Raw genomic sequence first — 22,174 nt, forward strand, 5'->3', positions numbered from 1 at the left:
CCATGACGTAGCTAGATATATGAATCACCATGACGTAGCTAGTCATATGAATCACCATGACGTAGCTAGTTATATGAATCATCATGACGTAGCTAGATATATGAATCACCATGACGTAGCGAGTTATATGAATCACCATGACGTAGCTAGTTATATGAATCACCATGACGTAGCGAGTTGTATGAATCACCATGACGTAGCGACGTTATATGAATCACCATGACGTAGCTAGTTATATAATTCACCATGACGTAGCTAGTTATATGAATCACCATGACGTAGCGAGTTATATGAATCACCATGACGTAGCGAGTTGTATGAATCACCATGACGTAGCGACGTTATATGAATCACCATGACGTAGCTAGTTATATGAATCACCATGACGTAGCTAGATATATGAATCACCATGACGTAGCTAGTTATATGAATCACCATGACGTAGCTAGTTATGTGAATCACCATGATGTAGCTAGTTATATGAATCATCATGACGTATCTAGTTATATGAATCACCATGACGTAGCGAGTTGTATGAATCACCATGACGTAGCTAGTTATATGAATCACCATGACGTAGCCAGTTATATGAATCACCATGACGTAGCTAGTTATATGAATCACCATGACGTAGCTAGTTATATGAATCACCATGAGGTAGCTAGTTATATGAATCATCATGACGTAGCGAGTTGTATGAATCACCATGACGTAGCTAGTTATATGAATCACCATGACATAGCTAGTTATATGAATCACCATGACGTAGCCAGTTGTATGAATCACCATGACGTAGCGAGTTATATGCATCACCATGACGTAGCTAGTTATATGAATCACCATGACGTAGCTAGTTATATGAATCATCATGACGTAGCTAGTTATATGAATCACCATGACGTAGCTAGTTATATGAATCACCATGACGTAGCTAGTTATATGAATCATCATGACGTAGCTAGTTATATGAATCACCATGACGTAGCTAGTTATATGAATCACCATGACGTAGCTAGTTGTATGAATCACCATGACGTAGCTAGATATATGAATCACCATGACGTAGCTAGATATATGAATCACCATGTCGTAGCTAGTTATATGAATCACCATGACGTAGCTAGTTATATGAATCACCATGACGTAGCTAGTTATATGAATCACCATGACGTAGCTAGATATATGAATCACCATGACGTAGCTAGTTATATGAATCACCATGACGTAGCTAGTTATATGAATCACCATGACGTAGCTAGTTATATGAATCACCATGACGTAGCTAGATGTATGAATCACCATGACGTAGCTAGTTATATGAATCACCATGACGTAGCTAGATATATGAATCACCATGACGTAGCTAGTTATATGAATCACCATGACGTAGCTAGTTATATGAATCACCATGACGTAGCTAGTTATATGAATCACCATGACGTAGCTAGTTATATGAATCACCATGACGTAGCTAGATATATGAATCACCATGACGTAGCTAGTCATATGAATCACCATGACGTAGCTAGTTATATGAATCATCATGACGTAGCTAGATATATGAATCACCATGACGTAGCTAGTTATATGAATCACCATGACGTAGCTAGTTATATGAATCACCATGACGTAGCTAGTTATATGAATCACCATGACGTAGCTAGTTATATGAATCACCATGACGTAGCTAGTTATATGAATCACCATGACGTAGCTAGATATATGAATCACCATGACGTAGCTAGTCATATGAATCACCATGACGTAGCTAGTTATATGAATCATCATGACGTAGCTAGATATATGAATCACCATGACGTAGCTAGTTATATGAATCACCATGACGTAGCTAGTTATATGAATCACCATGACGTAGCTAGTTATATGAATCACCATGACGTAGCTAGTTATATGAATCACCATGACGTAGCTAGTTATATGAATCACCATGACGTAGCTACAGATGTAGGATCTTACTTTGAGCCAGTTTGCCACAATATTATTTACGTTGAGCTACTTTTTTTTTCTCCCATCTTGTCTCGTCGCTGCAACTCCCCAACGGGCCTGGGAGAAGTCGAAACATGACTCGCTGAAAACCTCAAAATCTGCAGGCACCAATGTGTCGGAGGAAACATCGACGACCCTCGACGACCCGACGACCCGCCTGCCACAAGGAGTCGCGATGAGCCAACTAAAGCCCCCCTTTGCCAAACTCTCCCCTAACCCAGAAGATGCTGAGCCAGTTGTGCCTTTCTCTTTGGGACTCAAGGCCAGCTGTGCCTCTCTCTGGGACTCAAGGCCTGTTGTGCCTCTCGATTGGACTCAAGGCCAGTTGTGCCTCTCTATGGGTCTCAAGGCCAGTTGTGTCTCTCTCTGGGACTCATGGCCTGTTGTGCCTCTCTCTGGGACTCAAGGCCTGTTGTGCCTCTCTCTGGGACTCAAGGCCTGTTGTGCCTCTCTCTGGGACTCAAGGCCTGATGTGCCTCTCTATGGGACTCAAGGCCTGTAGTGCGTCTCTCTGGGACTCAAGGCCTGTTGTGCGTCTCTCTGGGACTCAAGGCCTGTTGTGCGTCTCTCTGGGACTCAAGGCCTGTTGTGCGTCTCTCTGGGACTCAAGGTCTGTTGTGCCTCTCTATGGGTCTCAAGGCCTGATGTGCCTCTCTCTGGGACTCAAGGCCTGATGTGCGTCTCTCTGGGACTCAAGGCCTGTTGTGCGTCTCTCTGGGACTCAAGGCCTGTTGTGCGTCTCTCTGGGACTCAAGGCCTGTTGTGCGTCTCTCTGGGACTCAAGGCCTGTTGTGCCTCTCTCTGCGACTCAAGGCCTGATGTGCGTCTCTCTGGGACTCAAGGCCTGTTGTGCGTCTCTCTGGGACTCAAGGCCTGTTGTGCGTCTCTCTGGGACTCAAGGCCTGTTGTGCCTCTCTCTGGGACTCAAGGCCTGTTGTGATACAGCCTGGGGAATTTAAAATAATAATAGTTTAATAGGGTAATAGTTTAATAGTTTAATAGGGTAATAGTTTAATAGTTTAATAGTTTAATAGTTTAATAGTTTAATAGTTTAATACGGTAATAGTTTAATAGTTTAATAGTTTAATAGTTTAATAGTTTAATAGTTTAATAGTTTAATAGTTTAATACGGTAATAGTTTAATAGGGTAATAGTTTAATAGTTTAGTAGTTTAATAGTTTAATAGTTTAATAGTTTAATAGTTTAATAGTTTAATACGGTAATAGTTTAATAGTTTAATAGTTTAATAGGGTAATAGTTTAATACGGTAATAGTTTAATAGGGTAATAGTTTAATAGTTTAGTAGTTTAATAGTTTAATAGTTTAATAGTTTAATACGGTAATAGTTTAATAGTTTAATAGTTTAATAGGGTAATAGTTTAATAGGGTAATAGTTTAATAGGGTAATAGTTTAATACGGTAATAGTTTAATAGTTTAATAGTTTAATAGTTTAATAGGGTAATAGTTTAATACGGAAATAGTTTAATAGGGTAATAGTTTAATAGGGTAATAGTTTAATAGGGTAATAGTTTAATACGGTAATAGTTTAATAGTTTAATAGTTTAATAGTTTAATAGGGTAATAGTTTAATACGGAAATAGTTTAATAGGGTAATAGTTTAATACGGTAATAGTTTAATAGGGTAATAGTTTAATACGGTAATAGTTTAATAGGGTAATAGTTTAATAGTTTAATAGTTTAATAGTTTAATAGTTTAATACGGTAATAGTTTAATAGGGTAATAGTTTAATACGGTAATAGTTTAATACGGTAATAGTTTAATAGGGTAATAGTTTAATACGGTAATAGTTTAATACGGTAATAGTTTAATACGGTAATAGTTTAATAGTTTAATAGTTTAATAGTTTAATAGTTTAATAGTTTAATAGTTTAATAGTTTAATACGGTAATAGTTTAATAGTTTAATACGGTAATAGTTTAATAGTTTAATAGTTTAATAGTTTAATAGTTTAATACGGTAATAGTTTAATAGTTTAATAGTTTAATACGGTAATAGTTTAATACGGTAATAGTTTAATAGTTTAATAGGGTAATAGTTTAATAGTTTAATAGTTTAATAGTTTAATAGTTTAATACGGTAATAGTTTAATAGTTTAATAGTTTAATAGTTTAATAGTTTAATAGGGTAATAGTTTAATAGTTTAATACGGTAATAGTTTAATACGGTAATAGTTTAATAGTTTAATATTTTATTACGGTAATAGTTTAATAGTTTAATAGTTTAATAGTTTAATACGGTAATAGTTTAATAGTTTAATAGTTTAATACGGTAATAGTTTAATAGTTTAATAGTTTAATAGGGTAATAGTTTAATACGGTAATAGTTTAATAGTTTAATAGTTTAATAGTTTAATACGGTAATAGTTTAATAGTTTAATAGTTTAATAGTTTAATAGTTTAATAGTTTAATAGGGTAATAGTTTAATAGTTTAATAGGGTAATAGTTTAATAGTTTAATAGTTTAATAGTTTAATAGTTTAATACGGTAATAGTTTAATAGTTTAATAGTTTAATAGTTTAATAGTTTAATAGTTTAATAGGGTAATAGTTTAATAGTTTAATAGGGTAATAGTTTAATAGTTTAATAGGGTAATAGTTTAATAGTTTAATAGTTTAATAGTTTAATAGTTTAATAGGGTAATAGTTTAATAGTTTAATAGTTTAATAGTTTAATAGTTTAATAGGGTAATAGTTTAATACGGTAATAGTTTAATAGTTTAATAGTTTAATAGTTTAATAGTTTAATACGGTAATAGTTTAATACGGTAATAGTTTAATAGGGTAATAGTTTAATAGTTTAATACGGTAATAGTTTAATAGGGTAATAGTTTAATACGGTAATAGTTTAATAGGGTAATAGTTTAATAGTTTAATAGTTTAATAGGGTAATAGTTTAATACGGTAATAGTTTAATTCGGTAATAGTTTAATAGTTTAATAGTTTAATAGTTTAATACGGTAATAGTTTAATAGTTTAATAGTTTAATAGTTTAATAGTTTAATACGGTAATAGTTTAATAGTTTAATAGTTTAATACGGTAATAGTTTAATAGTTTAATACGGTAATAGTTTAATAGTTTAATAGTTTAATACGGTAATAGTTTAATAGTTTAATACGGTAATAGTTTAATAGTTTAATACGGTAACAGTTTAATAGTTTAATAGTTTAATAGTTTAATAGTTTAATAGGGTAATAGCTTAATAGTTCAATAGTTTAATAGTTTAATAGTTTAATAGTTTAATAGTTTAATAGTTTAATACGGTAATAGTTTAATAGGGTAATAGTTTAATACGGTAATAGTTTAATAGTTTAATAGTTTAATAGTTTAATACGGTAATAGTTTAATAGTTTAATAGTTTAATACGGTAATAGTTTAATAGTTTAATACGGTAATAGTTTAATAGTTTAATAGTTTAATAGTTTAATAGTTTAATAGTTTAATACGGTAATAGTTTAATAGTTTAATAGTTTAATAGTTTAATACGGTAATAGTTTAATAGTTTAATAGTTTAATACGGTAATAGTTTAATAGTTTAATAGTTTAATAGTTTAATACGGTAATAGTTTAATAGTTTAATAGTTTAATACGGTAATAGTTTAATAGGGTAATAGTTTAATAGGGTAATAGTTTAATACGGTAATAGTTTAATAGGGTAATAGTTTAATAGGGTAATAGTTTAATACGGTAATAGTTTAATACGGTAATAGTTTAGTAGGGTAATAGTTTAATACGGTAATAGTTTAATAGTTTAATAGTTTAGTAGTTTAATACGGTAATAGTTTAATAGTTTAATAGTTTAATAGTTTAGTAGTTTAATACGGTAATAGTTTAATACGGTAATAGTTTAATAGTTTAATAGTTTAATACGGTAATAGTTTAATAGTTTAATAGTTTAATAGTTTAATACAGTAATAGTTTAATAGTTTAATAGTTTAATAGTTTAATACGGTAATAGTTTAATAGTTTAATAGTTTAATAGTTTAATAGTTTCATAGTTTCATAGTTTAGTAGTTTAATACGGTAATAGTTTAATAGTTTAATAGTTTAATAGTTTAATAGTTTAATAGTTTAATAGGGTAATAGTTTAATACGGTAATAGTTTAATAGTTTAATAGTTTAATAGTTTAATAGTTTAATAGTTTAATAGGGTAATAGTTTAATACGGTAATAGTTTAATAGTTTAATAGTTTAATAGTTTAATACGGTAATAGTTTAATAGTTTAATAGTTTAATAGTTTAATAGGGTAATAGTTTAATACGGTAATAGTTTAATAGTTTAATAGTTTAATAGTTTAATAGTTTAATAGTTTAATACGGTAATAGTTTAATAGTTTAATAGTTTAATACGGTAATAGTTTAATAGTTTAATAGTTTAATACGGTAATAGTTTAATAGGGTAATAGTTTAATACGGTAATAGTTTAATAGTTTAATAGTTTAATAGTTTAATAGTTTAATAGTTCAATAGTTTAACAGGGTAATAGTTTAATAGTTTAATAGTTTAATAGTTTAATAGTTTAATACGGTAATAGTTTAATAGTTTAATACGGTAATAGTTTAATAGTTTAATAGTTTAATAGTTCAATAGTTTAACAGGGTAATAGTTTAATAGTTTAATAGTTTAATAGTTTAATAGTTTAATAGTTTAACAGGGTAATAGTTTAATAGTTTAATAGGGTAATAGTTTAATACGGTAATAGTTTAATAGTTTAATAGTTTAATAGTTTAATAGTTTAATAGGGTAATAGTTTAATACGGTAATAGTTTAATAGTTTAATAGTTTAATAGTTTAATAGTTTAATAGGGTAAGAGTTGAATAGTTTAATAGTTTAATAGTTTAATAGTTTAATACGGTAATAGTTTAATACGGTAATAGTTTAATAGTTTAATAGTTTAATAGGGTAATAGTTTAATAGTTTAATAGTTTAATAGTTTAATAGTTTAATAGGGTAATAGTTTAATAGTTTAATAGTTTAATAGGGTAATAGTTTAATAGTTTAATAGTTTAATTGTTTAATAGTTTAATAGTTTAATAGTTTAATACGGTAATAGTTTAATAGTTTAATAGTTTAATAGTTTAATAGTTTAATACGGTAATAGTTTAATAGTTTAATAGTTTAATAGTTTAATAGTTTAATAGGGTAATAGCTTAATAGTTCAATAGTTTGAAATGGTAATAGTTTAATAGTTTAATAGTTTAATACGGTAATAGGGTAATAGTTTTAATACGGTAATAGTTTAATACGGTAATAGTTTAATAGGGTAATAGTTTAATACGGTAATAGTTTAATAGTTTAATAGTTTAATAGTTTAATAGTTTAATAGGGTAATAGTTTAATAGTTTAATACGGTAATAGTTTAATAGTTTAATAGTTGAATAGTTTAATACGGTAATAGTTTAATAGTTTAATAGTTTAATACGGTAATAGTTTAATAGTTTAATACGGTAATAGTTTAATAGTTTAATAGTTTAATAGTTTAATAGTTTAATAGTTTAATAGTTTAATACGGTAATAGTTTAATAGTTTAATAGTTTAATACGGTAATAGTTTAATAGTTTAATAGTTTAATACGGTAATAGTTTAATAGGGTAATAGTTTAATACGGTAATAGTTTAATACGGTAATAGTTTAGTAGGGTAATAGTTTAATACGGTAATAGTTTAATAGTTTAATAGTTTAGTAGTTTAATACGGTAATAGTTTAATAGTTTAATAGTTTAATAGTTTAGTAGTTTAATACGGTAATAGTTTAATACGGTAATAGTTTAATAGTTTAATAGTTTAATACGGTAATAGTTTAATAGTTTAATAGTTTAATAGTTTAATACAGTAATAGTTTAATAGTTTAATAGTTTAATAGTTTAATACGGTAATAGTTTAATAGTTTAATAGTTTAATAGTTTAATAGTTTCATAGTTTCATAGTTTAGTAGTTTAATACGGTAATAGTTTAATAGTTTAATAGTTTAATAGTTTAATACGGTAACAGTTTAATAGTTTAATAGTTTAATAGTTTAATAGTTTAATAGTTTAATAGTTTAATAGTTTAGTAGTTTAATACGGTAATAGTTTAATAGTTTAATAGTTTAATAGTTTAATAGTTTAATAGTTTAATAGGGTAATAGTTTAATACGGTAATAGTTTAATAGTTTAATAGTTTAATAGTTTAATAGTTTAATAGTTTAATAGGGTAATAGTTTAATACGGTAATAGTTTAATAGTTTAATAGTTTAATAGTTTAATACGGTAATAGTTTAATAGTTTAATAGTTTAATAGTTTAATAGGGTAATAGTTTAATACGGTAATAGTTTAATAGTTTAATAGTTTAATAGTTTAATACGGTAATAGTTTAATAGTTTAATAGTTTAATAGTTTAATAGTTTAATAGTTTAATAGTTCAATAGTTTAACAGGGTAATAGTTTAATAGTTTAATAGTTTAATAGTTTAATAGTTCAATAGTTTAATAGTTTAACAGGGTAATAGTTTAATAGTTTAATAGTTTAATAGTTTAATAGTTTAATACGGTAATAGTTTAATACGGTAATAGTTTAATACGGTAATAGTTTAATAGTTTAATAGTTTAATACGGTAATAGTTTAATACGGTAATAGTTTAATACGGTAATAGTTTAATAGTTTAATAGTTTAATAGGGTAATAGTTTAATAGTTTAATAGGGTAATAGTTTAATAGTTTAATAGTTCAATACGGTAATAGTTTAATAGGGTAATAGTTTAATAGTTTAATAGTTCAATAGTTTAATAGTTTAACAGGGTAATAGTTTAATAGTTTAATAGTTCAATAGTTTAATAGTTTAACAGGGTAATAGTTTAATAGTTTAATAGTTTAATAGTTTAATAGTTTAATAGTTTAATAGTTTAATAGGGTAATAGTTTAATAGTTTAATAGTTCAATAGTTTAACAGGGTAATAGTTTAATAGTTTAATAGTTTAATAGGGTAATAGTTTAATAGTTTAATAGTTCAATAGTTTAACAGGGTAATAGTTTAATAGTTTAATAGTTTAATAGTTTAATAGTTTAATAGTTTAACAGGGTAATAGTTTAATAGTTTAATAGGGTAATAGTTTAATACGGTAATAGTTTAATAGTTGAATAGTTTAATAGTTTAATAGTTTAATAGTTTAATACGGTAATAGTTTAATACGGTAATAGTTTAATAGTTTAATAGTTTAATAGTTTAATAGTTTAATACGGTAATAGTTTAATAGTTTAATAGTTTAATAGTTTAATAGTTTAATAGGGTAATAGCTTAATAGTTCAATAGTTTGAAATGGTAATAGTTTAATAGTTTAATAGTTTAATACGGTAATAGGGTAATAGTTTTAATACGGTAATAGTTTAATACGGTAATAGTTTAATAGGGTAATAGTTTAATACGGTAATAGTTTAATAGTTTAATAGTTTAATAGTTTAATAGGGTAATAGTTTAATAGTTTAATACGGTAATAGTTTAATAGTTTAATAGTTTAATAGTTTAATAGTTTAATAGTTTAATAGTTTAATACGGTAATAGTTTAATAGTTTAATAGTTTAATAGTTTAATAGTTTAATAGTTTAATAGTTTAATAGTTTAATACGGTAATAGTTTAATAGTTTAATAGTTTAATAGTTTAATAGTTTAATAGTTTAATACGGTAATAGTTTAATAGTTTAATAGTTTAATAGTTTAATAGTTTAATAGTTTAATACGGTAATAGTTTAATAGTTTAATAGTTTAATAGTTTAATACGGTAATAGTTTAATAGTTTAATAGTTTAATAGGGTAATAGTTTAATAGGGTAACAGTTTAATAGTTTAATAGTTTAATAGTTTAATAGTTTAATAGTTTAATACGGTAATAGTTTAATAGTTTAATAGGGTAATAGTTTAATACGGTAATAGTTTAATAGTTTAATAGGGTAATAGTTTAATAGGGTAATAGTTTAATAGGGTAATAGTTTAATAGGGTAATAGTTTAATAGGGTAATAGTTTAATACGGTAATAGTTTAATAGGGTAATAGTTTAATAGTTTAATAGGGTAATAGTTTAATAGTTTAATAGTTTAATAGTTTAATAGGGTAATAGTTTAATAGTTTAATAGTTTAATAGTTTAATAGGGTAATAGTTTAATACGGTAATAGTTTAATAGGGTAATAGTTTAATAGTTTAATAGGGTAATAGTTTAATACGGTAATAGTTTAATAGTTTAATAGTTTAATACGGTAATAGTTTAATACGGTAATAGTTTAATAGTTTAATAGTTTAATACGGTAATAGTTTAATACGGTAATAGTTTAATAGTTTAATAGGGTAATAGTTTAATAGGGTAATAGTTTAATAGTTTAATAGTTTAATAGTTTAATAGTTTAATAGTTTAATAGTTTAATAGTTTAATACGGTAATAGTTTAATAGTTTAATAGTTTAATAGGGTAATAGTTTAATACGGTAATAGTTTAATAGGGTAATAGTTTAATAGGGTAATAGTTTAAGAGTTTAATAGTTTAATAGTTTAATAGGGTAATAGTTTAATAGGGTAATAGTTTAATAGTTCAATAGTTTTAAATGGTAATAGTTTAATAGTTTAATACGGTAATAGTTTAATAGTTTAATAGTTTAATAGTTTAATAGTTTAATACGGTAATAGTTTAATAGTTTAATAGTTTAATAGTTTAATAGTTTAATAGTTTAATAGTTCAATAGTTTAACAGGGTAATAGTTTAATAGTTTAATAGTTTAATAGTTCAATAGTTTAATAGTTTAACAGGGTAATAGTTTAATAGTTTAATAGTTTAATAGTTTAATAGGGTAATAGTTTAATACGGTAATAGTTTAATAGTTGAATAGTTTAATAGTTTAATAGTTTAATAGTTTAATAGTTTAATACGGTAATAGTTTAATAGTTTAATAGTTTAATAGTTTAATACGGTAATAGTTTAATAGTTTAATAGTTTAATAGTTTAATAGTTTAATAGTTCAATAGTTTAATACGGTAATAGTTTAATAGTTTAATAGTTTAATAGTTTAGTAATTTAATACGGTAATAGTTTAATAGTTTAATAGTTTAATAGTTTAATAGTTTAATAGTTTAATAGTTTAATAGTTTAATAGTTTAATAGTTTAATACGGTAATAGTTTAATAGTTTAATAGTTTAATAGTTTAATAGTTTAATAGTTTAATAGTTTAATAGTTTAATAGTTCAATAGTTTAATACGGTAATAGTTTAATAGTTTAATAGTTTAATAGTTTAATAGTTCAATAGTTTAACAGGGTAATAGTTTAATTGTTTAATAGTTTAATAGTTTAATAGTTTAATAGTTTAATACGGTAATAGTTTAATAGTTTAATAGTTTAATAGTTTAATAGTTTAATACGGTAATAGTTTAATAGTTTAACAGGGTAATAGTTTAATAGTTTAACAGGGTAATAGTTCAATAGTTTAACAGGGTAATAGTTTAATTGTTTAATAGTTTAATAGTTTAATAGTTTAATAGTTTAATACGGTAATAGTTTAATAGTTTAATAGTTTAATAGTTTAATAGTTTAATAGTTTAATAGTTCAATAGTTTAACAGGGTAATAGTTTAATAGTTTAATAGTTTAATAGTTCAATAGTTTAATAGTTTAACAGGGTAATAGTTTAATAGTTTAATAGTTTAATAGTTCAATAGTTTAATACGGTAATAGTTTAATAGTTTAATAGTTTAATAGTTTAATAGGGTAATAGTTTAATACGGTAATAGTTTAATAGTTTAATAGTTTAATAGTTTAATAGTTTAATAGGGTAATAGTTTAATACGGTAATAGTTTAATAGTTTAATAGTTTAATAGTTTAATAGGGTAATAGTTTAATAGTTGAATAGTTTAATAGTTTAATAGTTTAATAGTTTAATAGTTTAATACGGTAATAGTTTAATACGGTAATAGTTTAATAGTTTAATAGTTTAATAGTTTAATAGTTTAATAGTTTAATAGTTTAATAGTTTAATAGTTTAATAGTTTAATAGGGTAATAGGGTAATAGCTTAATAGTTCAATAGTTTAAAATGGTAATAGTTTAATAGTTTAATAGTTTAATACGGTAATAGTTTAATAGTTTAATAGTTTAATAGTTTAATAGTTTAATAGTTCAATAGTTTAATAGGGTAATAGTTTAATAGGGTAATAGTTTAATAGTTTAATAGTTTAATAGTTTAATAGTTTAATAGTTTAATAGGGTAATAGTTTAATAGTTTAATAGTTTAATAGTTTAATAGGGTAATAGTTTAATAGTTTAAAAGTTTAGTAGTTTAAAATTGTAAGAGTTTAATAGTTTAATAGGGTATTAGTTTCATAGTTTAATAGTTTCATAGTTTAATAATGTAATAGGGTAACAGTTGAATAGGGTAAAAAGGTCATGTGTTTGTGTCTTCCCTTTACCAGAGTCTGTGTTGACAGGAGATGTTAGTCATGTTTGTTGTGTAGTCTAGTTTGACAGACACACAGCCTGCTCTGGGTGTTGTTGTGTACAGCTTGACAGACCGATGAGATGTTCTGGTCAGAGTAAACACTGGAGTATTTTTTGGATCCTCTCTTCAGAGAATAGAGAGCTAATAAAATAATTACGATAGATGAAAACATCCAGAAAACAGTCAGAAGAGGTGGAGAGAGTCCACACACAGAGAGAAAAGGACTAAACTGTGTCAGAGACATAAACAAAGAGATGGGAGGGAGGGAGAGAGAGAGAGAGAGACAGAGAGAGAGACAGAGAGAGAGAGAAAGAGCAACAGAGAGAGAGATAGAGAGAGAGACAGAGAGAGAAAGAGAGAGAGAGACAGAGAGAGAAAGAGAGAGAGAGAGAGAGCAACAGAGAGAGATAGAGAGAGCAACAGAGAGAGAGAGAAAAAGAGAGAGAGAGAGAGAGAGAGAGAGAGAGAAAAAGAGAGAGAGCGAGAGAGAAAGCGAAAGAGACAGAGACAGAGAGAGTGGGAGGGGCACACACAGACAGGCTTGCTGAGTGGAACTGTACGGTCACTGCTGCTGCCGCTGGATGTATTGGACTGAGAGAATGTGTAAGCAGCTTAGTTGTGTGACAGGCGTAGTACTGGCCGGAGCGATGAGGTTGTGAGGGTAGGTGCGTGGGGGTTCTCAGGCTGGAACTGTGTCAGTGTGTCAGTGTGTTATTGTCTAGCTGGAACTGTGTCAGTGTGTTGGTGTGTAGTTAGAACTGTGTCAGTGTGTAGCTGGAACTGTGTCAGTGTGTCAGTGTGTTATTGTCTAGCTGGAACTGTGTCAGTGTGTTGGTGTGTAGTTAGAACTGTGTCAGTGTGTCAGTTTGTAGCTGGAACTGTGTCAGTGTGTCAGTGTGTTATTGTCTAGCTGGAACTGTGTTGGTGTGTAGTTAGAACTGTGTCAGTGTGTAGCTGGAACTGTGTTAGTGTGTCAGTGTGTTGGTGTGTAGCTGGAACTGTGTCAGTGTGTTGGTGTGTAGTTAGAACTATGTCAGTGTGTCAGTGTGTAGCTGGAACTGTGTCAGTGTGTCAGTGTGTTGGTGTGTAGCTGGAACTGTGTCAGTGTGTTGGTGTGTAGCTGGAACTGTGTCAGTGTGTCAGTGTGTTGGTGTGTAGCTGGAACTGTGTCAGTGTGTTGGTGTGTAGCTGGAACTGTGTCAGTGTGTCAGTGTGTTATTGTCTAGCTGGAACTGTGTCAGTGTGTTGGTGTGTAGTTAGAACTGTGTCAGTGTGTCAGTGTGTAGCTGGAACTGTGTCAGTGTGTAGCTGGAACTGTGCCAGTGTGTCAGTGTGTAGCTGGAGTTGTGTCAGTGTGTAGCTGGAACTGTGTCAGTGTGTTCTTGTGTAGCTGGACCTGTGTCAGTGTGTCAGTGTGTAGCTGGACCTGTGTCAGTGTGTCAGTGTGTAGCTGGAGCTGTGTCTGTGTGTCAGTGTGTAGCTGGAACTGTGTCAGTGTGTCGGTGTGTAGCTGGAGCTGTGTCAGTGTGTCGGTGTGTAGCTGGAGCTGTATCAGTGTGTTGGTGTGTAGCTGGAGCTGTGTCAGTGTGTCGGTGTGTAGCTGGAGCTGTGTCAGTGTGTCGGTGTGTAGCTGGAGCTGTGGGAATGTGTGTTTGTTTACTAGGGTGACGTGGAGTGTGAGTGTATGAGTGAGTCTCTAGCCAGATTTAGAGCAACACGAATGTGTATTTAGCGAAAACAGGGAAGGCATGACAGAGCATGAGATTGAGTGTATGAGTGAGTTTTTCCAGTAGTGTGTGTATGCTAAACTGTTTGTGACTGTGTGTGAGTTTCAGGATTAGGGGGGTGTGAGTTTCAGGACCAGGGGGGTGTGAGTTTCAGGACCAGGGGGGTGTGAGCTTTTGAAGAGGGACTATCCAGATGTTGCCTTTTGGGACACCTCCTTCACCTGGACTCTAGACCCCATGTAGGGGGGGTGAGGATTACCCCGGATTCCTTCACCATGGGGAACAGCGTCCACAAGAACAAGAAGAGGGTCCCTGAAGCCCGCAACGGACCCTCTTCACACCTCAACCCTGACCTCCGCTCAGGCTCTAAACCTGGCCCTAACCCCAGCCCCCGCTCAGGGAATACCAAATCCTTCTGGCACTTTGGGCGGGTGGATAAACTCAAAACAGGTAGGATCAGAGCTGGATGATCAATGGGAATGTTTTTGGGGGATTGAATTGAATTTCAGCCGTCTGTGATGTCAGCAGCATGATGTCATCTGTCTTCTAGATCTTCCTGGAGATTCCAATGAGATAGTTCTAGATTCCAATGTATGTAATGTAAATGGTCAATGGTATGTAAATGTAAATGGTCATTATCTCTGGTTGTAGTAACGATGGTGTCAAAAGCATGAACACCTGTTACCTTGTGGAGAGGAGGGGCAAGCTTCCTGTGGAACAATATGAGGTAGCATAAGTTACTGACGTTGATGTGAGTGTTTCTCATTCAGACAGATGTATCAGGCTGTTCTGGTGGGCTGTTTCTCATTCAGACAGTTGTATCAGACTGTTCTGGTGGCTGTTTCTCATTCAGACAGATGTATCAGACTGTTCTGGTGGGCTGTTTCTCATTCAGACAGACGTATCAGACTGTTCTGGTGGCTGTTTCTCATTCAGACAGATGTATCAGACTGTTCTGGTGGGCTGTTTCTCATTCAGACAGATGAATCGGACTGTTCTGGTGGGCTGTTTCTCATTCAGACAGTTGTATCAGACTGTTCTGGTGGCTGTTTCTCATTCAGACAGATGTATCAGACTGTTCTGGTGGGCTGTTTCTCATTCAGACAGATGAATCGGACTGTTCTGGTGGGCTGTTTCTCATTCAGACAGATGAATCAGACTGTTCTGGTGGGCTGTTTAAACATGCAGACAGATGTATCGGACTGTTCTGGTGGGCTGTTTCTCATTCAGACAGATGTATCGGACTGTTCTGGTGGGCTGTTTCTCATTCAGACAGATGAATCAGACTGTTCTGGTGGGCTGTTTAAACATGCAGACAGATGTATCGGACTGTTCTGGTGGGCTGTTTCTCATGCAGACAGATGTATCGGACTGTTCTGGTGGGCTGTTTCTCATTCAGACAGATGAATCGGACTGTTCTGGTGGGCTGTTTCTCATTCAGACAGATGAATCAGACTGTTCTGGTGGGCTGTTTAAACATGCAGACAGATGTATCGGACTGTTCTGGTGGGCTGTTTCTCATTCAGACAGATGTATCGGACTGTTCTGGTGGGCTGTTTCTCATTCAGACAGATGAATCAGACTGTTCTGGTGGGCTGTTTCTCATTCAGACAGATGAATCGGACTGTTTTGGTGGGCTGTTTCTCATTCAGACAGATGCATCTGACTGTTCTGGTGGGCTGTTTCTCATTCAGACAGATGAATCAGACTGTTCTGGTGGGCTGTTTCTCATTCAGACAGATGAATCAGACTGTTCTGGTGGGCTGTTTAAACATGCAGACAGATGTATCGGACTGTTCTGGTGGGCTGTTTCTCATTCAGACAGATGTATCAGACTGTTCTGGTGGGCTGTTTCTCATTCAGACAGATGAATCAGACTGTTCTGGTGGGCTGTTTCTCATTCAGACAGATGAATCGGACTGTTCTGGTGGGCTGTTTCTCATTCAGACAGATGAATCAGACTGTTCTGGTGGGCTGTTTCTCATTCAGACAGATGAATCGGACTGTTCTGGTGGGCTGTTTCTCATTCAGACAGATGAATCAGACTGTTCTGGTGGGCTGTTTCTCATTCAGACAGATGAATCAGACTGTTCTGGTGGGCTGTTTCTCATTCAGACAGATGTATCAGACTGTTCTGGTGGGCTGTTTCTCATTCAGACAGATGAATCGGACTGTTCTGGTGGGCTGTTTCTCATTCAGACAGATGAATCAGACTGTTCTGGTGGGCTGTTTCTCATTCAGACAGATGTATCTGACTTCACTGTTCACAGATGCACTCTGTGTTTTAGTTCTTTATGTCACATGTGAGGGTGTGTGTAAGTGTGTGTGTGTGTCTGTGTGTGCGTGCGTGCGTGCGTGTGCGCGTGTGTGTGGGTGGGTTTACCTTGTAGCCTAGGTGTGTCTATCTGGAGTGGAAAACTCTGCTAAATATGGCCCTGTGCTGATAAGTTTAATGTGAACCCTCTGAACACTCTTTCCCTATAGTTAAACCCCAAATACATTCACCTTCCACAACACTGCACTTTTCACAACCTTTCCGTTGAACCAGACAACATTTCCGTTCTGATTCTGTTATCTGAACACATGTACAGATGTAGGAACTTAATTTGATCACTATTTAAATTCAAGCTTGTAGTGCATTCAAAGGTTAAAAAAGGTTTCTAAAGTAGTTTTTTTAAATTTCCCTTAACAAAAACTGCATCGACCCCTACAAAAAAAATAGATTCATTTTACAATCCACGTATTAATTCACATTTCCTTCTGCTGCAAAGATTATTTTCCAGTTGCAGCAAATTGGCTCAAATTAAGATCCTACATCTGCATGTAGGAGAGTCTCTCTACATGTGGAATGAATCCATTTATTTTAAGACCCAATGTTTTCCTGGAATGTTCTTACAATATTCAACCTCTGATGGAATGTCTTGTCTGTTGATCCAGGATGCTGATGGTTTCCATGGTAATAAATCAACTTTTTTTTTTTTTACCATATAAGGCTATCTTCCTTATACCACCCTTACCTTGTCACAACACAACTGATTAGCTCAAATGCATTAAAGAAAGAAAGAAATTCCAAAAGCCAAGAGTGTGCAATGCTGTCATCAAAAGGCAAAGGTTGGCTACTTTGAAGAATCTCAAAATGTAAAATATATAGTTTGATTTGTTTAACACCTTTTTTGGTTACTACATGATTCCATATGTGTTATTTCATAGTTTTGATGTCTTCACTTTTATTCTACAATGTAGAAAACAGTAAATAAAAGAATGAAAAACCCTTGAATGAGTAGCTGTGTCCAAACTATTGACTGGTACGGTACATGTTACTCTATTTACCAATAATACTGTCATGTCATCTTGCCTGTAGGCCAACACAGTCTTGTAAAGTTAAGCCATTATGGTACATTGGATCATTTAATCAACACGTCGTGATCCCACATTTCTTCCATTTTCTATCTAGAGTATTGTTAGTACAGTTGATGAGTACCCTATCTTGTGAGTATCTTATCGTATGAGTATCTTATCTTATGAGTATCTCATCCTATGAGTATCTTATCTTATGAGTATCTTATCGTATGAGTATCTTATCCTATGAGTATCTTATCTTATGAGTATCTTATGTGTATCTTACCTCTACTTACCTCTTCCACAGTCCTGTCTCTTTATGGGCCTAGAGTGCTGACGTCCTGTCCTGTGTCTTTATGGACCTAGAGTGCTGACATCCTGTCCTGTGTCTTTATGGACCTAGAGTCCTGACGTCCTGTCCTGTGTCTCTATGGACCTAGAGTCCTGGCATCCAGTCCTGTGTCTTTATGGACCTAGAGTCCTGATGTCCTGTCCTGTGTCTTTATGGACCTAGAGTGCTGGCATCCTGTCCTGTGTCTTTATGGACCTAGAGTCCTGGCATCCTGTCCTGTGTCTTTATGGACCTAGAGTCCTGGCATCCTGTCCTGTGTCTAACACTGTGTTGTTTAAATAGATTTGATTAAAGAGGAGAAACTTTGTTTACGATGGAGACTTTGTTCATTGGCTGTGGCTAAAGGGATTTTATTTTGGGAGAGAAAATGTGCTTATTATGGTTTTAGTTAAGTTTCACAACGAGATGGCATTGCTTAGTACAATGGTACTCGATGCAGTTGGCTACACACACACATGTATTCACACACACACACACACACACTTGATGATCCTCCCAGTGCTTCCAGGTGCTTTTTTAGCAAACTAGAGTCAACTTTTTGGACAAGATGTGTCCCATCATGTCTGGTCGAAAACCGAACACTGCATTCCACAGTAAGAACCTCGTACCAACGGTCAAGCGTGGTGGTGGTAGTGTGATGGTTTGGAGATGCTTTGCTGCCTCAGGACCTGGACGACTTGCCCTTAATAGAAGGAACCATGAATTCTGCTCTGTATCCGAGAATTGTACAGGAGAATGTCAGGCCTTCTGTTTGTGAGCTGAAGCACAGCTGGGTCATGCAGTAAGACAATGATCCAAAACACACAATCAAGTCTACATGAAAATGGCTAAAACGCAATAAATTTGAAGTTTTGGAATGGCCAATTCAAAGTCTAGACCTAATCCCCATTGAGATGTTGTGGCAGGACTTGAAACGAGCAGTTCATGCTTGAAAACCCACAAATGTCACTGAGTTAAAGCAGTTATGCATGGAAGAGGGGGCCAAAATTCCTCCACAGCGACGTGAGAGACTGATCAACAACTACAGAAAGTGGTTGGTTGGAGTCACTGCAGCTAAAGGTGGACTGATCAACTACAGGAAGTGGTTGGTTGGAGTCATTGCAGCTAAAGGTGGACTGATCAACAACTACAGGAAGTGGTTGGTTGGAGTCATTGCAGCTAAAGGTGGACTGATCAACAACTACAGGAAGTGGTTGGTTGGAGTCATTGCAGCTAAAGGTGGACTGATCAACAACTACAGGAAGTGGATAGTTGGAGTCATTGCAGCTAATGGTGGCACAATCACTTATTGAGTGTAAGGGGGCAATTACTTTTTAACACAGGAGAATTGGGTGTTGTATAACTTAGTTTATGAAATGAATTAAATAAGTATAAGTAATTGTTGTGTTATTTGTTTACACGGGTTCCCTTTATCTAATATTAGTTTTTGGTTGAAGTATTGGTAACATCAAATCAAACTGTATTAGTCAAATGTGCCGAATACAACAATTGTAGACTTTACCGTGAAATGTTGGATACAACAAGTATAGACTTTACCGTGAAATGCTGAATACAACAAGTGTAGACTTTAGCGTGAAATGCTGGATACAACAAGTGTAGACTTTACCGTGAAATGCTGAATACAACAAGTATAGACTTTACCGTGAAATGCTGAATACAACAAGTATAGACTTTACCGTGAAATGCTGAATACAACAAGTATAGACTTTACCGTGAAATGCTGAATACAACAATTGTAGACTTTACCGTGAAATGCTGGATACAACAAGTGTAGACTTTACTGTGAAATGCTGAATACAACAAGTATAGACTTTACCGTGAAATGCTGAATACAACAAGTATAGACTTTACCGTGAAATGCTGAATACAACAAGTATAGATTTTACCGTGAAATGCTGAATACAACAAGTGTAGACTTTAGCGTGAAATGCTTCACTTACGAGCCCTTATCCAACAGTTCAGTTCAAGAAGAGTTAAGAAAATATTTACCAAATAGACTAAAATAAAAAGTAATAATAAAAAGTAACACAATAAGAAAAACAATAATGAGGCTTCATACACCGGTACAGAGTCAATGTGGAGGCTATATACAGGGGGTACCGGTACAGAGTCAATGTGGAGGCTATATACAGGGTGTTACGGTACAGAGTCAATGTGGAGGCTATATACAGGGGGTACCGGTACAGAGTCAATGTGGAGTCTATATACAGGGTGTTACTGTACAGAGTCAATGTGGAGGCTATATACAGGGGGTACTGGTACAGAGTCAATGTGGAGGCTATATACAGGGTATTACGGTACAGAGTTAATGTGGAGGCTATATACAGGGTGTTACGGTACAGAGTCAATGTGGAGGCTATATACAGGGTGTTACTGTACAGAGTCAATGTGGAGGCTATATACAGGGGGTACCGGTACAGAGTCAATGTGGAGTCTATATACAGGGTGTTACTGTACAGAGTCAATGTGGAGGCTATATACAGGGGGTACCGGTACAGAGTCAATGTGGAGGCTATATACAGGGGGTACCAGTACAGAGTCAATGTGGAGGCTATATACAGGGTGTTACTGTACAGAGTCAATGTGGAGGCTATATACAGGGGGTACCGGTACAGAGTCAATGTGGAGGCTATATACAGGGTGTTACGGTACAGAGTCAATGTGGAGGCTATATACAGGGTGTTACTGTACAGAGTCAATGTGGAGGCTATATACAGGGTGTTACTGTACAGAGTCAATGTGGAGGCTATATACAGGGGGTACCGGTACAGAGTCAATGTGGAGGCTATATACAGGGTATTACGGTACAGAGTCAATGTGGAGGCTATATACAGGGTGTTACTGTACAGAGTCAATGTGGAGGCTATATACAGGGGGTACCGGTACAGAGTCAATGTGGAGGCTATATACAGGGGGTACCGGTACAGAGTCAATGTGGAGGCTATATACAGGGTATTACGGTACAGAGTCAATGTGGAGGCTATATACAGGGTATTACGGTACAGAGTCAATGTGGAGGCTATATACAGGGTGTTACGGTACAGAGTCAATGTGGAGGCTATATACAGGGGGTACCGGTACAGAGTCAATGTGGAGGCTATATACAGGGGGTACCGGTACAGAGTCAATGTGGAGGCTATATACAGGGGGTACCGGTACAGAGTCAATGTGGAGGCTATATACAGGGTGTTACTGTACAGAGTCAATGTGGAGGCTATATACAGGGGGTACCGGTACAGAGTCAATGTGGAGGCTATATACAGGGGGTACCGGTACAGAGTCAATGTGGAGGCTATATACAGGGGGTACTGGTACAGAGTCAATGTGGAGGCTATATACAGGGTGTTACGGTACAGAGTCAATGTGGAGGCTATATACAGGGGGTACCGGTACCAAGTCAATGTGGAGGGTATATACAGGGGGTACCGGTACAGAGTCAATGTGGAGGCTATATACAGGGGGTACTGGTACAGAGTCAATGTGGAGGCTATATACAGGGTGTTACGGTACAGAGTCAATGTGGAGGCTATATACAGGGGGTACCGGTACAGAGTCAATGTGGAGGCTATATACAGGGGGTACTGGTACAGAGTCAATGTGGAGGCTATATACAGGGGGTACCGGTACAGAGTCAATGTGGAGGCTATATACAGGGTATTACGGTACAGAGTCAATGTGGAGGCTATATACAGGGGGTACCAGTACAGAGTCAATGTGGAGGCTATATACAGGGGGTACCGGTACAGAGTCAATGTGGAGGCTATATACAGGGTGTTACGGTACAGAGTCAATGTGGAGGCTATATACAGGGTATTACGGTACAGAGTTAATGTGGAGGCTATATACAGGGTGTTACGGTACAGAGTCAATGTGGAGGCTATATACAGGGGGCACCGGTACAGAGTCAATGTGGAGGCTATATACAGGGGGCACCGGTACAGAGTCAATGTGGAGGCTATGTACAGGGGGTACCAGTACAGAGTCAATGTGGAGGCTATATACAGGGGGTACCGGTACAGAGTCAATGTGGAGGCTATATACAGGGGGTACCGGTACAGAGTCAATGTGGAGGCTATATACAGGGGGTACCGGTACAGAGTCAATGTGGAGGCTATATACAGGGTGTTACGGTACAGAGTCAATGTGGAGGCTATATACAGGGTATTACGGTACAGAGTTAATGTGGAGGCTATATACAGGGTGTTACGGTACAGAGTCAATGTGGAGGCTATATACAGGGGGCACCGGTACAGAGTCAATGTGGAGGCTATATACAGGGGG

At 33.6% G+C, this 22,174-nt stretch overlaps 1 protein-coding gene across 3 annotated transcripts in view; it reads left to right on the forward strand.

The window, feature by feature from the left end:
* The window catches only part of LOC110487836 (NHS-like protein 3), a 118,058-nt gene that overhangs the window by 47,005 nt on the left and 48,879 nt on the right, over window positions 1-22,174 (forward strand). The window contains exon 1 of one of the 3 annotated variants that reach the window (XM_036971321.2): window positions 13,007-14,652. The exons of the other annotated variants lie outside the window; for them this stretch is intronic. Coding sequence (XP_036827216.1) covers window positions 14,478-14,652 — 175 coding nt within the window. The 5' untranslated portion in view covers window positions 13,007-14,477. Of the gene's footprint in view, window positions 1-13,006; window positions 14,653-22,174 lie in introns of those variants that run through there. 3 annotated transcript variants of the gene reach the window in all.

Source organism: Oncorhynchus mykiss, chromosome 30, assembly GCF_057628025.1.
Source record: "Oncorhynchus mykiss isolate SJ-2025 chromosome 30, ASM5762802v1, whole genome shotgun sequence".
Lineage (NCBI taxonomy): Eukaryota > Metazoa > Chordata > Actinopteri > Salmoniformes > Salmonidae > Oncorhynchus > Oncorhynchus mykiss.